The 17,417-nt window shown below is 46.8% G+C and overlaps 1 protein-coding gene across 1 annotated transcript in view; it reads right to left on the reverse strand.

The window, feature by feature from the left end:
* LOC141106908 (uncharacterized) overlaps window positions 1-17,417 on the reverse strand; it is an 81,794-nt gene that overhangs the window by 62,272 nt on the left and 2,105 nt on the right. The window contains 12 exon segments of the mRNA XM_073597838.1: window positions 277-418; window positions 558-655; window positions 772-895; window positions 982-1,116; window positions 6,298-6,398; window positions 12,047-12,243; window positions 12,474-13,407; window positions 14,423-14,564; window positions 14,661-14,758; window positions 14,875-14,998; window positions 15,085-15,255; window positions 15,385-15,504. Coding sequence (XP_073453939.1) covers window positions 277-418; window positions 558-655; window positions 772-895; window positions 982-1,116; window positions 6,298-6,398; window positions 12,047-12,243; window positions 12,474-13,407; window positions 14,423-14,564; window positions 14,661-14,758; window positions 14,875-14,998; window positions 15,085-15,255; window positions 15,385-15,468 — 2,350 coding nt within the window. The 5' untranslated portion in view covers window positions 15,469-15,504.

Below are 17,417 nucleotides of genomic sequence, written 5' to 3' on the forward strand. Positions count from 1 at the left end.
CTACTACAGAAAGAAGAAGGACCTGTGGGGAGCAAGACAACAGGAGCGTGTCTCATGCTTATAATAGTGTTATATAGGGGTTTGCTTACAACTTTTATGTTTCCCAGTGTCCCGAACTGCTGTAGGAGGCAGTATAACCTCAATGTTTCTGATCTGTGTCCCTCAATGGAAGAGAAAAGCATACCTTTTCTCAAATTAGGCAACCTTGTTAATGCATACTTTACAGTCATAGAAGTAATGAAATTGTGAACTGTTTCAGCATTTAGTATTACTTACTTAGATCTATATAGAGAGAAGATTCCTCTTGTTTAATTTTCATATTCATCTCTCTCTCCTCCATAGACTGCTGATCTCCACTCACCAACGTCTCTTCTTCTTCCTCTTTGATCTCAGCTTTGATGTCTTTCAGTTCTTCACCCTAAACCCCAAAGATGATAACATTAATACAAATGTCAATAACAAAATAATATATATAGAAATGCTATCTCATAGTTTAGAATTATATTTGAGTTCTATTGCCCAGTCCCCTTTGTCATCTCATAGCTTAGAATACCTACCTGATGATGGTGAGGGATAGTGTGACCTTCCTGTGTGGAATCCCAGGAATACAGAGGACGGGGACATCTCTCTGGTGGGTTCCCATTACTGGATCCATCTGTAGGAAACACACACACTGACTGAATACATTGTTTCTATGTGTTTATCAGATGATGGGGGATCTAGGTGGACCCTCCGTACTGCTCTCTCCTTTACAATAAAGTCTCCTCTTACCCGGTGATGTGAGGGGCGGCTGATTGTCCATCATGATGTCCTTGTAGAGATCCTTGTGTCCTTCTAAATACTCCCACTCCTCCATAGAGAAATAGACAGTGACATCCTGACACCTTATAGGAACCTGACACACACAATGATACAGTCACCATCCAGACACATCCCTTGTCTGTTACTGGATAATGTCCCAGAATTCCTGGCACCGCTCACCTCTCCGGTCAGCAGATCAATGATCTTGTTGGTGACTTCTAGAATCTTCTTTTAATTGTTTCTTTTGGGTTTCAGGGAGTGAGGTGAAGGCACTGGGATGGTTAAATGGTTTCCAGACTTCACCGGAGGAAAACTCTACATTAAAAGAGCAATAATAATGTCAGGTGACCTCCCAGAATCCTCCTCACCTCTCCGGTCAGGTCTGTTTTATTAATAGAGATAAGAGTGATGTCATGTGACTTCCCAGAATCCTCCTCACCTCTCCGGTCAGGTCTGTGTTTTAATATTAGAGATAAGAGTGATGTTGTGTGATCTACACAAGACGAATAATAGCTGAGAATTACCTAAACTGTACTGGGATGAAGAAAATGACCATGTGTCTCTGTCTTGAGGGGTCTGTCCTTGAAAAACGAGCATCCTAAGAATGTCCCCAACTGCACCACAGACCTTCTCATAGTAAAGGTTGCAGTCAAATAGGGTATGTAGAAGTTTGAATACTTTGGTCCAGAATTGACTTACCATGGGGCAGGTACACCAAAATTAAAGCACACCTCCCGCCATAATATAGCCTCTAATACACAGGTTAGAATGAGTAGGGTGGAGGTGAGCCAGTCTGGCTGACATCATGTACCATCGGGGGAGTACTTTACATGCTGCTTCTGTAAAAACAACATTGATAGAACATTGTGCACCTAAATGAAAGCTTTTGGTCTCTGCTCTGGCTTCTATAGCTATATCCAGAGGATTCTACTGTGGGTGCTGGCTGTGTGAGGAATCCAGACTCCAGAGAATCAGTAAAAGAAATATCCCAATCACCACACACTGTGCAAGCCTGTCCATCACATGATTAATAGCAGCCTCAGGCTAGCTATGTCCAAGTAATGTTCTCTGACGTGTTTCACCCCACCCACAGGACTTAGTCGTGGCAGTCACATTCTGACAATATATAGGAGCCTGACACACACACTGATACAGTAACCACCCAAGCATTGACTGACGCGTTTCACCCAACCCATGCGGCTTAGTCATGACCAAGCACCGTACGTGGGACAAAACGCATTGTGGCCGTGGCTTGGACAGAGCTAAATCAATAAATGGGGTTGAAGGGAAAGAAAAAGGGACTTTAAATGAACATATGGTCTGGTAAGGCACCATTGTTCCATCCCTCGGGACTTTATATGAAACCATCACTCACCTCCCTCATCTCTCTTCACACCCACCCTCAGGCCCTTGTTGGCCGGTTTTTCACTTTTTTCACTGCCTTTCCATAGGCCTTATTCACAATTCCTTCCCCCTCATCCATTCCTGTCCAGTTTACCATGGCACACCCTTCATCTCCTCCCCAGGTTGCCTTGCCCTCTTGTGCCTGCTCTGGCCGACGCTTATTTGGGTATCTTGGACGATATGTCTGCCGCGGCTCCCGGTTGGGAGCATTTATCCGGAGGGTTTGGTACCCCGCTTTCGCGCCACAACCACACTTACACCAAATATCAACAGGTAATTGATCTGAGGGTTTTATACCCCATTACCGTACTTACCTACCCTATCATAATACTTCATCCTTTATTCATAGATATATCTTGTGCTTGCTCCTGACGAGTGGCCCCCTAGCCACGAAACGCGTAGAGCTGCCATACATCTTACTTCCAACTAACATTACCACAGTACCAAGTTTACATCCAATATCTTCACTAAGTACATTCTTTACGTTAGTAATTTCTACCTTTTGCATACATCTTCCCAATTTTTAATTTTTATTTTCATTATCTTTGCCTATTCATGCTCCAATATCAACCGACTTTAATTTGGGTTTAGTCTTGGAAATGGTGTGAACCTGGTCGGGAGTGCCTGCTGGCCGGCTGGTTCTCCACTTCCGGGAGCCGTGACGTGCCTGACGGACCCTCCCCCTGTATTTGGACAGGTACGGGTGCCGTCACTGCACGTCAACGTCACGCATCCCAGACTGGACGTGCGGCGCTTACTCAGCGCGGGCCCGCCCATGTCTGTGGTGACCACGCTCGCGGGCAGAATTGGGGGACTTCCGATGGCGGAGGATCGAGCGTTTGCTGGAATCCTCCTGCCGCCGGTCTTCCCCCGCCCCCCCCTGCTGCGCTGGCGTGACGTCGGCGACGTCATCGCCCCGGCGCCTATTTGGGCGTCCCTAGGGCGGGTGCCGGTAGTCAAGGCTTCCTCCACGCTCTTCCTCTGGACTGTACACATGGCTGTTGCAATCAGCCACCCACACCTAGGTAATTCACCCATCCACATCACCCTTCTCCCTGTCTCCTTCATGGTAGCCACATTTGTTCCCCTTTCTTACCTTGCCACTCACCTTTCTTTTTTCCTCTGATTCGCACAATTCACCCTTGATTGGTGGTCATCACCATCACTCACCTCCCTCATCTCTCTTCACACCCACCCTCAGGCCCTTGTTGGCCGGTTTTTCACTTTTTTCACTGCCTTTCCATAGGCCTTATTCACAATTCCTTCCCCCTCATCCATTCCTGTCCAGTTTACCATGGCACACCCTTCATCTCCTCCCCAGGTTGCCTTGCCCTCTTGTGCCTGCTCTGGCCGACGCTTATTTGGGTATCTTGGACGATATGTCTGCCGCGGCTCCCGGTTGGGAGCATTTATCCGGAGGGTTTGGTACCCCGCTTTCGCGCCACAACCACACTTACACCAAATATCAACAGGTAATTGATCTGAGGGTTTTATACCCCATTACCGTACTTACCTACCCTATCATAATACTTCATCCTTTATTCATAGATATATCTTGTGCTTGCTCCTGACGAGTGGCCCCCTAGCCACGAAACGCGTAGAGCTGCCATACATCTTACTTCCAACTAACATTACCACAGTACCAAGTTTACATCCAATATCTTCACTAAGATCAACAAGACCATGGGTTTTGCAAGTTTTACGTTGTACTACCGTTTTTTACTTATGACCATATTGGTGAACTCTGGAAGGATGATTAATTGCCATTCTATATGATACTGCTTTTATGAATTTATACCATGTATCAATGTATGTTATTACTGTTGCAATCTAATGCTATTGATGTTTATTTTAGATGGCAATTAATAAAACTTTTTACCTCTTCACCCAATTACCTTGCTGCAACCAAGTGTTTCATATAAAGTCCCACTTCCCTCTCGTTTCCCCTTTTGATGCATGACAGGGATGGAAACTCGCAGCCTTACCAGACTACAGTTTCATATAAAGTCCCGAGGGATGGAACAATGGTGCCTTACCAGACCATATGTTCATTTAAAGTCCCTTTTTCTTTCCCTTCAACCCCATTTATTGAATATTCAAAGGGATGGAAACACTTGGCTTGCTGTACTATTTATATCAGTGCCATACCCCTCTTTTTGCAAACCTTTTCCCATGTGCAATCCTTGTGATCCTTGTACATTCTTTACGTTAGTAATTTCTACCTTTTGCATACATCTTCCCAATTTTTAATTTTTATTTTCATTATCTTTGCCTATTCATGCTCCAATATCAACCGACTTTAATTTGGGTTTAGTCTTGGAAATGGTGTGAACCTGGTCGGGAGTGCCTGCTGGCCGGCTGGTTCTCCACTTCCGGGAGCCGTGACGTGCCTGACGGACCCTCCCCCTGTATTTGGACAGGTACGGGTGCCGTCACTGCACGTCAACGTCACGCATCCCAGACTGGACGTGCGGCGCTTATTCAGCGCGGGCCCGCCCATGTCTGTGGTGACCACGCTCGCAGGCAGAATTGGGGGACTTCCGATGGCGGAGGATCGAGCGTTTGCTGGAATCCTCCTGCCGCCGGTCTTCCCCCGCCCCTCCCTGCTGCGCTGGCGTGACGTCGGCGACGTCATCGCCCCGGCGCCTATTTGGGCGTCCCTAGGGCGGGTGCCGGTAGTCAAGGCTTCCTCCACGCTCTTCCTCTGGACTGTACACATGGCTGTTGCAATCAGCCACCCACACCTAGGTAATTCCCCCATCCACATCACCCTTCTCCCTGTCTCCTTCATGGTAGCCACATTTGTTCCCCTTTCTTACCTTGCCACTCACCTTTCTTTTTTCCTCTGATTCGCACAATTCACCCTTGATTGGTGGTCATCACCATCACTCACCTCCCTCATCTCTCTTCACACCCACCCTCAGGCCCTTGTTGGCCGGTTTTTCACTTTTTTCACTGCCTTTCCATAGGCCTTATTCACAATTCCTTCCCCCTCATCCATTCCTGTCCAGTTTACCATGGCACACCCTTCATCTCCTCCCCAGGTTGCCTTGCCCTCTTGTGCCTGCTCTGGCCGACGCTTATTTGGGTATCTTGGACGATATGTCTGCCGCGGCTCCCGGTTGGGAGCATTTATCCGGAGGGTTTGGTACCCCGCTTTCGCGCCACAACCACACTTACACCAAATATCAACAGGTAATTGATCTGAGGGTTTTATACCCCATTACCGTACTTACCTACCCTATCATAATACTTCATCCTTTATTCATAGATATATCTTGTGCTTGCTCCTGACGAGTGGCCCCCTAGCCACGAAACGCGTAGAGCTGCCATACATCTTACTTCCAACTAACATTACCACAGTACCAAGTTTACATCCAATATCTTCACTAAGATCAACAAGACCATGGGTTTTGCAAGTTTTACGTTGTACTACCGTTTTTTACTTATGACCATATTGGTGAACTCTGGAAGGATGATTAATTGCCATTCTATATGATACTGCTTTTATGAATTTATACCATGTATCAATGTATGTTATTACTGTTGCAATCTAATGCTATTGATGTTTATTTTAGATGGCAATTAATAAAACTTTTTACCTCTTCACCCAATTACCTTGCTGCAACCAAGTGTTTCATATAAAGTCCCACTTCCCTCTCGTTTCCCCTTTTGATGTTGGACAGAGCTAAGCTGGGGCTGCTATTATCTATGTGATGGACAGGGTTACACGGTGTGCGGCGATTGGGATATTTTAATTTGCTTTTAAAGACTGAAAGAACACGTTGAGAATGTGGACCAATATTATTGCCAGTCCTTTGAAGTTTTACTATCTTTTAAGTTCACTCTTCCATTTGGAAACCTAAGAATGGGCCTTTGGGTCAGTTGGATTGTTGAGTTGAGAGTATATGATGATGATGATGATTAGTTTTGGGAGAGAGAGGTGTGTGATGGCAAATGTGTTCGAAGATTGATAGCTGGGTGGTGAGAGCTTTGTTAGATGCTAGTGGAGTGTTTGATTTGCATACATCTGAAGGTCCCTGAATGAAGCTGAACTTGAAATCTGTCCCTAATTTCGACCCAACTTTATACCGAGCTTCCATTAATAAAGGAATAAAAGTATTGGAATTTGTTCATGCTCCTCAAGCTGAACATGCCAGGGGATTCCAGGTTTGGTGTATACAGCAGGTTGCCTAGCAGTAGGAGTAAAAGTATCTATCATTCAGATGTATGGAGGATGGATAAATGGCTCTATATTTAGGATGTATCTGGTCTATAAACCAGAGGCTCTGGATGGACAGTTGGATAAATGGCTCTATATTTAGGATGTATCCGGTCTATCCCAACCACGACACTACCTGCCTGGAGTTTGCATGTTCTCCCTGTGCCTGCGTGGGTTTCCTCCGGGTACTCCGGTTTCCTCCCACACTCCAAAGACATGCTGGTAGGTTAATTGGATCCTGTCTAAATTGTCCCTAGTATGTATGAATGTGAGTTAGGGACCTTAGATTGTAAGCTCCTTGAGGGTAGGGACTGATGTGAATGTACAATGTATATGTAAAGCGCTGCGTAAATTGACAGCGCTATATAAGTACCTGAAATAAATAAATATAAACCAGAGGCTCTGGATGGACAGTTGTATAAATGGTTCTATATTTAGGATGTATCTGGTCTATAAACCAGAGGCTCTGGATGGACAGTTGGATAAATGGTTCTATATTTAGGATGTATCTGGTCTATAAACCAGAGGCTCTGGATGAACAGTTGGATAAATGGTTCTATATTTAGGATATATCCGGTCTATAAACCAGAGGCTCGGGATGGACAGTTGGATAAATGGTTCTATATTTAGGATGTATCTGGTCTATAAACCAGAGGCTCTGGATGGACAGTTGGATAAATGGCTCTATATTTAGGATATATCCGGTCTATAAACCAGAGGCTCTGGATGGACAGTTGGATAAATGATTCTATATTTAGGATGTATCCGGTCTATAAACCAGAGGCTCTGGATGGGCCTTTGAATAAATGGAAGACAATGGGAGGTTACTGGATGTAAATATAAAATATCTTATTACCTCCTCTACTGTCAGTTGCAGGAATATCTCCCTCTATATCCTCCCATCTCACCTCTTGCCCGGAATTTCCTATTTATAGATGACATCACTTCCTGTCTCTGCGTTCCACTGACGATAAGTAAGTTCACCACCCTGTGGAGGAAATACAAACTGCAGTGGACATTTTTAAATACTATGGACAGCTGCTTCTTGGAGCATTCTTCAGTTTTGTTGTGTATTTTACACATGAAAAAAAAAATCAGAATGCACAGTATGCATACTTTGCCATGTTTTATAGAAAATATAGCCTGGGACACACTGAAGAGAAGTGTAAGGAAGAAAAGGCCATAGTTGGCGTCAGTGGGATAAAATAGGTCCCATTCTTATGCCCCGTACACACGGTCGGATTTTCCGACGGAAAATGTGTGATAAGACCTTGTTGTCGGAAATTCTGACCGTGTGTGGGCTCCATCACACATTTTCCATCGGATTTTCCGACACACAAAGTTTGAGAGCAGGATATAAAATTTTCGATCGTGTGTACACAAATCCGACGCACAAAGTGCCACGCATGCTCAGAATAAATAAAGGGATGAAAGCTATTGACCACTGCCCCATTTATAGTCCCGACGTACGTGTTTTACGCCACCGCGTTCAGAACGATCGGATTTTCCGACAACTTTGTGTGACCTTGTGTATGCAAGACAAGTTTGAGCCAACATCCGTCGGAAAAAAATCCTAGGATCTTGTTGTCGAAATGTCCGATCAATGTCCGACCGTGTGTACGGGGCATAAGTGTCAGTGTGTGTGTGTGTGGGGGGGGGGGGGGCTACTATGATCCAGTAATAGACGGTTTCTGGTATCCTCATGTCTAGAAACAGGTCTATAGGGTTGATGACTTCAGGAACAGTCCATCGCGCAAGACGACTAAACCGCAGGAGGTGCAGGAGCCACAGGGATCGGTCTTGTGCAGGGAGGATCAGAGGACTGGTAACTACAGCTTCATTCTCCAATACCCTAGACCAGGGGTCTCCAAACTTTCTAAACAAAAGGCCAGTTTTAGACTTTAGGGGGGCTGCACTGTGGCCATTGGGAGCAGAAAGTGTCCTGGTGGCAGTGGGAGAAAACAATGCATCATTGGTATCAGTGGGAGGATTAGGGACCCTCCATTGGTATCAGTGTGAGAAATAGTGCCCTATCATTGGTGTCAGTGGGAGAAATAGTGCCCCATCATTGATATCAGTGGGAGGAATAGTGCCCCATCATTGGTATCAGTGTGAGAAATAGTGCCCTATCATTGGTGTCAGTGGGAGAAATAGTGCCCCATCATTGATATCAGTGGGAGGAATAGTGCCCCATCTTTGGTATCAGTGGAAGGAATAGTGCCCCATCATTGGTATCAGTGGGAGGAATAGTGCCCCATTGTTGGCATTAGTGGGATGAATAGTACTCCAGAGGCCGGATGAAGCCAAACAAAGGGCAACATCTGGCCCCTGGCCAGTTTGGAGACCATTGTCCTAGACAAAAATGAGCAGTAGACCCGGCAGTGCAGGCACAATCCCCCTGCTTTGGAATTCTTTTTTTGAATGGTGTTGGGCTTTAGACCTGATCTGTGTCTCTGGTTGACCAATCTCTTCAATTAGATGGTGAATATGAACTTTGACCATGGCTCCCATTACCCCAAACCTCATTACCATCACAGGCCCAGAAGGTGTAACAGTAACAATGGCCTTAATCTGAACATTTTTATGTTCTCAATAAACAATTGTAATCTCATCTTCAGAGTTGTATCCCTCCGGGCACTCCTTTCCCATTCAAGTGCTGGTCTGTGGAAACGACGGCTCTGTCGTACTAGTAAGGTAAAAGCCCAAACCCCCAAAAGGGGGTCCAACCACCACCACCACCCACCCACAGAACCACCACCACCCACCCACAGAACCACCACCAACCACCACCCACCACCACCACCTACAGAACCACCACCCACAGAACCACCACCCACCACCACTACCCACAGAACCACCACCAACCACAGAACCACCACCACCACCCACCCACAGAACCACCACCCACCACCACTACCCACAGAACCACCACCCACCACCACTACCCACAGAACCACCACCACCACCCATAGAACCACAACCACCACCCACCACCACTACCACTACCCACAGAACCACCACCACCCACAGAACCACCACCACCCACCACCACTACCCACAGAACCACCACCCACCACCACCACCCATAGAACCACAACCACCACCCACCACCACTACCCACAGAACCACCACCACCACCCATAGAACCACAACCACCACCCACCACCACTACCCAGAGAACCACCACCCACCACCACTACCCACAGAACCACCACCACCACCACCACTACCCACAGAACCACCACCCACCACCACTACCCACAGACCACCACCACCACCACCACCACCCATAGAACCACAACCACCACCCACCACCACTACCCAGAGAACCACCACCCACCACCACTACCCACAGAACCACCGCCACCCACCCACAGAACCACCACCAACCACCACCCACCCACAGAACCACCACCAACCACCACCCACCACCACCACCTACAGAACCACCACCACCACCCACAGAACCACCACCCACCACCACTACCCACAGAACCACCACCACTCACCACCCACAGAACCACCACCACCACCCACCCACAGAACCACCACCACCAACCACTACCCACAGAACCACCACCCACCACCACTACCCACAGAACCACCACCACCACCCATAGAACCACAACCACCACCCACCACCACTACCCACAGAACCACCACCACCCACCACCACTACCCACAGAACCACCACCACCACCCATAGAACCACAACCACCACCCACCACCACTACCCACAGAACCACCACCACCACCCATAGAACCACAACCACCACCCACCACCACTACCCAGAGAACCACCATCCACCACCACTACCCACAGAACCACCACTACCACCACTACCCACAGAACCACCACCCACCACCACTACCCACAGAACCACCACCACCACCCATAGAACCACAACCACCACCCACCACCACTACCCAGAGAACCACCACCACTACCCACAGAACCACCACCACCCACCACCACTACCCACAGAACCACCATCACCAACCACCACCACCCACAGAACCACCACCCACCACCACTACCCAAAGAAACACCACCCACCACCACTCACCACCCACAGAACCACCCACCACCACCACCACCACCCAACCCCAGAACCACCACCCACAGAACCATCCACCACCAGCACCACCCAGAGAACCACCACCACCACCAACAGAACCACCTATAATTAGTCCAGCGTGGTCTCTAGCTTTAAACAAAATAAAACGCAAAGCAGAATATTGTAAAGTGTTCTTGTTTATTTTAGAAAATCAGAATTAGTGATTAACAAACAATAAAAATGAAGCTAGATATTAAATAAAATGTTAAACTGAAGAACATAAACTAAAAAATGTATGAATTATTGGTTGGACCAATGAGAAGCCGGCTTCTTCAGTAAACCATAAAATGACCAATAATGTATAGAAACCGATATCAACCAATAAGAAGTGTTGTCCATGTAATGTCATATCTGGCCATTATTGCAGCTATAACAGCTTCAACTCTTCTGGGAAGGCTGTCCACAAGGTTTAGGAGTGTGTCTATGGGAATGTTTGACCATTCTTCCAGAAGAGCATTTGTGAGGTCAGGCACTGATGTTGGATGAGAAGGCCTGGCTCGCAGTCTCCACTCTAATTCATCCCAAAGGTGTTCTATGGGGTTAAGGTCTAAACAGACAAGTTCCTCCACCCCAAACTCGCTCATCTATGTCTTTATGAACCTTGCTTTGTGCACTGGTCTAAATCATTTGGTGGAGGGGGATTATGGTGTGGGGCTTGTTTTTCAGGGGTTGGGTTTGGCCCCTTAGTTCCAGTGAAGGGAAGTCTTAAGGCATCAGCATAACAAGACATTTTGGACAATTTCATGCTCCCAACTTTGTGGGAACAGTTTGGGGATGGTCCCTTCCTGTTCCAACATGACTGCACACCAGTGCACAAAGCAAGGTTCATAAAGACATGGAGGAGCGAGTTTGGGGTGGAACTTGACTGGACTTGGACGAGAAGGTCTGGCTCGCAGTCTCCACTCGAATTCATCCCAAAGCTGTTCTATTGGGTTGAGGTCAGGACTCTGTGTCTTTATGGACCTTGCTTTGTACACTGGTGCGCAGTCATGTTGGAACAGGAAGGGGCCCATCCCCAAACTGTTCCCACAAAGTTGGGAGCATGAAATTGTCCAAAATGTCTTGGTATGCTGACGCCTTAAGAGTTCCCTTCACTGGAACTAAGGGGCCAAGCCCAACCCCTGAAAAACAACCTCACACCATAATCCCCCTCCACCAAATGATTTGGACCAGTGCACAAAGCAAGGTCCATAAAGACATGGAATTAGAGCGGAGACTGCGAGCCAGGCCTTCCCGTCCAACATCAGTGCCTGACCTCACAAATGCTCTTCTGGAAGAATGGTCAAACATTCCCATAGACACACTCCTAAACCTTGTAGACGGCCTTCCCAGAAGAGTTGAAGCTGCTATAGCTGCAAAGGGTGGGCCAACTCAATATTGAACCCTACGGACTAAGACTGGGATGCCATTAAAGTTCATGTGTGTGTAAAGGCAGGTGTCCCAATACTTTTGACAATATAATGTATTTCCCGCACTCTGAACATAAATAAAGGTCATTCACCTGTGGGAATTCCCTGATGCCCTCCTTTGTGAATAAAACATTTACCGCTCTGTGAATATGAATAGGGACGCTCGCCCATTTGATTTTTCACATATTGAAGAAGTTCTCTATATTCTGTGAAAGATTTCCCACACTCTGAGCTTAGTTGGGGCCACTTAATTCTGTGACTTCTCTGGAGTGTAAGAAGGTGTTTTTTTCTGAGTGAAACATTTCCCGCACTGAACATGAAAAGGGACGCTCACCTATGTGAATGCTCTGCTGTCTAAGGAGGCTTCCTTTCCCAGCGAAACACTTCCCGCTCTCTCCACATAGATAGAGGAGTTCACCCTTCTGAGTTCTCTGGTGTCTAAGAAGCTCTTCTTTCTGAGTGAAACATTTCCCACACTCTGAACATGAACACGGATGTCCGCCCCATTTGGTTTTTCACATATCTAAGAAGTTCCATGTCTTCTGAAACATTTCCCGCACTGAACACGAAAAGGGACGCTCCCCTATGTGAATCTTCTGGTGTCTCATAAGGCTTCGTTTCTCAGTGAAACATTTCCCGCACACTGAACATGAAAAGGGACGTTCACCTGTGTGAATTTTCTGATGTTTAAGAAGATTTCCTTTGTTAGTGAAATCTTCCCCACACTCTGAACATGAATAGGAACACTCACCTGTGTGAATTGTTTGGTGCATAAGAAGTACATTTTTCCCAGTGAAGCATTTCCCGCACACTGAGCATAAAAAGGAACGTCCACCTTTGTGAATTCTCTGATGTTGAAGAAGTTTTCCTTTGTCAACAAAAGTTTTCCCACACTCTGAACACGGATAGGGATGCACACCCGTGTGACTTCTCTGGTGTGTAAGAAGGTGTTGTTTCTGAATGAAAGATTTCCCGCACTCTGAACATGAATATGGACGCTCGCCCGTGTGAATTCTCTGATGTTTATGAAGGTTCCCTTTCTCAGTGAAACATTTCCCACACTCTAAACATGAATAGGGACGCTGACCAGTGTGACTTTTCTTGTGTCTAAGAACTGCTCTCTTTTTAGTGAAAGATTTCCCGCACACGGAACATGAAAACGAATCCTCCCCTGTGTGAACTCCTTCAATGCTTGAAGATGATTTCTTGGGAATAGATGGATCTGTTAAAGGATCGGCACTGTGAGTTCTCAGAGTTCTGGAATGTGATTTTTCTAATGATTCCCCAGGATTAGAGGGATCCATTGATCTCCCCAATTGGGAAGGTCTGGGATGTAGATTTGGAGTAACGGGATTTCCTCCTGGAGAATATTGTACAATGTTATTATCTTCTGCTTTATAATCTGGAGATACAATGAGATGTTCCTCAGAGGTATTCCGGACATTGTGTCCACCTGTTGAAAAGCAATTTTGAATTAAATGTTATAAGTAGTTTCCAAACCATCATATATGTTGCTCTAGCTCCAAATATTTACAAGAGATGACATCCCATATGGTGTACAGTATCTCCTCCTCATTTGTTGGGAACATGACGTTATATTGAGGAATGGAGATGGACCTTTCATATGGTGTACAGTATCTCCTCCTCATTTGTTGGGAACATGACGTTATATTGAGGAATGGAGATGGACCTTTCATATGGTGTACAGTATCTCCTCCTCATTTGTTGGGAACATGACGTTATATTGAGGAATGGAGATGGACCTTTCATATGGTGTACAGTATCTCCTCCTCATTTGGTGGGAACATGACATTATATTGAGGAATGGAGATGGACCTTTCATATGGTGTACAGTATCTCCTCCTCATTTGGTGGGAACATGACATTATATTGAGGAATGGAGATGGACCTTTCATATGGTGTACAGTATCTCCTCCTCATTTGTTGGGAACATGACGTTATATTGAGGAATGGAGATGGACCTTTCATATGGTGTACAGTATCTCCTCCTCATTTGTTGGGAACATGACATTATATTGAGGAATGGAGATGGACCTTTCATATGGTGTACAGTATCTCCACCTCATTTGTTGGGAACATGACGTTATATTGAGAAATGGAGATGGACCTGTGGTGGTGGTGGTGGTGGGGTTAGATTTTTTTTTTTTTTTATTACAAAAACTCTAAATGGCTACTAATAATTGTAGGAAAAACATTGTAGAATGTTGATCTGGGGAATTCTCCAATTGCCTTTTGAGATCATGAAGGAATTCTTTTAACATGAAGAAAATTAGGCCAAGCTTTATATTGGTATACTATGGTCTACTTTGTGGATAAACGGCTGCTTTGAATTTTTTTTTTTGGGTGAATTTGATACATTTTCTCAGCTCTATAACAATGTGACTATATATACTTTATAATCGGTGAATTAAAGTGAAAACATGGTTTCTGCATTATTTCTTACTTACTTGTGTCCATATGTAGAGAAGATAACTCTTGTTTAATTTTCATAATCATCTCCCCCTCCTCTATAGACTGCTGATCTCCACTCACCAACATCTCTTCTTCTTCCTCTTTAACCTCAGCTTTGATGTCTTTAATCTCTTGACCCTAAATTCCAAAGATGAGGAACACTGTTGTAATAAGTAACCAGAAGATGCAAAGAAGAATTTTTTTTTTGAGTTCTAATTGCTCACTCCCACCTACCTGATGATGGTGAGGGATGGTGTGATCTTCCTGTGTGGAATCCCAGGAATACAGAGGATGGGGACATCTCTCTGGTGGGTTCCCATTACTGGATCCATCTGTAGGAAACACACACACTGACTGAATACATTGTTTCTATGTGTTTATCAGATGATGGGGGATCTAGGTGGACCCTCCGTACTGCTCTCTCCTTTACAATAAAGTCTCCTCTTACCCGGTGATGTGAGGGGCGGCTGATTCTCCATCATGACGTCCTTGTAGAGATCCTTGTGTCCTTCTAAATACTCCCACTCCTCCATGGAGAAATAGACAGTGACATCCTGACACCTTATAGGAACCTGACACACACAATGATACAGTCACCATCCAGACACATCCCTTGTCTGTTACTGGATAATGTCCCAGAATTCCCGGCACCGCTCACCTCTCCTGTCAGCAGATCAATGATCTTGTTGGTGACTTCTAGAATCTTCTTGGCACTGGTTACCTCTGTTGTCAGACAGTGAGGTGAAGGCACTGTGATGGGTGATGTCCTGGGAAGACGGCTGCTGGGTTTTATTGGATCACCAGATATTTTCTTCACTACTTTATAATCCTATGTAAAGAGAGAAAGTAACAATTATCACCACAGACATCCCAGAATCCTCCTCACCTCCTCTGATCCGGTCTGTTTTATTAATAGAGATAAGAGTGATGTCATGTGACCTCCCAGAATCCTCCTCACCTCTCCGGTCAGCAGGTAGATGATCTCCAGGGTGAGGTCCAATATTCTTTCAAACATGTGACCTTGGTCTCTATCCATTCTCATTTAGTTGGTCATGTGATCTATACAGGACTCTCCTCTCTGTAGACAGATAATAAACTGAGAATTATCTGGACTGTACTGGGGTGAAAAATGTCTGCACAGAGTTCCTCCATAGTTCTGACATCTCAGACGGCTTCTTATAATATACATTCCGGTTTGAGAGAATTTCCTAAACTTTATGTCCATATGAGTGATGTCCCACAGAAGAGGATGGGAGAGGAAATCAACACAAAATTGGGACACCAACAAAAAATAATCTGATAGGTTCTAAGCTTTCCATTCTCCATCCAAATGAAAAAAAATGGCTCTAGTTGAGCTTTAATTTATTATTGAGATTGTGTTCCCTGTAGGGTGACCACATTTTCAAACTGCCATTCAGGGACACTCCCCCCCCCCCCCCCCCGCACCCACGCCTCCCAAAAAAATCAACGGGGCAGCGCTGCTATATCGCCGGCAAAGTGCCCCTGCGGCGGCATTTTGCAGGCGGATTTAACCCCTTTTCAGCCGCTAGTGGGGTGTTAAAAAATAGCGCCACTTTACCGGTGACGCCCGGGGCGGCACAGTGTGAAAGGGGTCTAATACCAAGGTGGTCACCCTATTTGGAATAAGACAGCCAGACTTTCCGCCACACAGAAATACATATGTGAAAAAAAAGAAAAAAGAAAAAAAAAAAAAAAAAAAGGAAAATTTTATTGTTACGAACATAGATTATCAGATTCTAGGAACATTGTTAAAAGCAACACATGATTCATAGCAAGCATGCATGTTCTCATAGAATAGTAGTAGTGAGTGAGTAGTGTACAAACCTGGAAGTTTGGCTGGCGGCTCGGGTCACAGCCCTCGTGGGCGGGAGGAGGCTCAGGAGGAGAGAAGTTGGGATGGACAGGGGGACCGTGGGATGGACAGGGGGACCGTGGGATGGACAGGGGGACCGTGGGATGGACAGGGGGACCGTGGGATGGACAGGGGGACCGTGGGATGGACAGGGGGACCGTGGGATGGACAGGGGGACCGTGGGATGGACAGGGGGACCGTGGGATGGACAGAGGGACCGTGGGATGGACAGAGGGACCGTGGGATGGACAGAGGGACCGTGGGATGGACAGAGGGACCGTGGGATGGACAGAGGGACAGTGGGATGGACAGGGGGACAGTGGGATGGACAGGGGGACAGTGGGATGGACAGGGGGACAGTGGGATGGACAGGGGGACAGTGGGATGGACAGGGGGACAGTGGGATGGACAGGGGGACAGGGGGACAGTGGGATGGACAGGGGGACAGTGGGATGGACAGGGGGACAGTGGGATGGACAGGGGGACAGTGGGATGGACAGGGGGACAGTGGGACAGTGGGATGGACAGGGGGACAGTGGGATGGACAGGGGGACAGTGGGACAGTGGGATGGACAGGGGGACAGTGGGATGGACAGGGGGACAGTGGGATGGACAGTGGGATGGACAGTGGGATGGACAGGGGGACAGTAATGGACTGTACATACCTCTCTCCTGCTGTCCCGTTCTGTAAGCTGTGGGTTGCACTTGCTCCCTGTACACTGGCTGCTCCTTCTGCTGGGCTCCTGCAAGAGCGCTGCATTGACAGGGGCGAGGGGATCAGGGCGGCCGCTGCTTTGCTCTGCATGCAGAGAGAGGGACTGAGGGAGCTGGAATTAGGGGGCGGAGCTGAGGTGGACCGAGGAGCGTGATGGACACGGAGGCGCGCTGCTCAGCGCAGGGCAGCACTGGGTAAGCCTCGCTCAGCCAACGTCACTGGTTGCTAGACGCGATGCGGGGCGGCCCTAGCAACCAGCTAGTTCGGCTGAGCGATGCAATGTTTATCAGGGTGGTGGACTGGCGGTATGTTTTTTTTTTCATTCCGGGACACTGTATTGTCCCGGTATGAAGGTGCCCGGGACCAGGGACACAAATATGCATTAAGGGACAATCCCGGGCAA

The sequence above is a fragment of the Aquarana catesbeiana genome, linkage group LG08, assembly GCF_042186555.1.
Source record: "Aquarana catesbeiana isolate 2022-GZ linkage group LG08, ASM4218655v1, whole genome shotgun sequence".
NCBI classification, from domain to species: domain Eukaryota; kingdom Metazoa; phylum Chordata; class Amphibia; order Anura; family Ranidae; genus Aquarana; species Aquarana catesbeiana.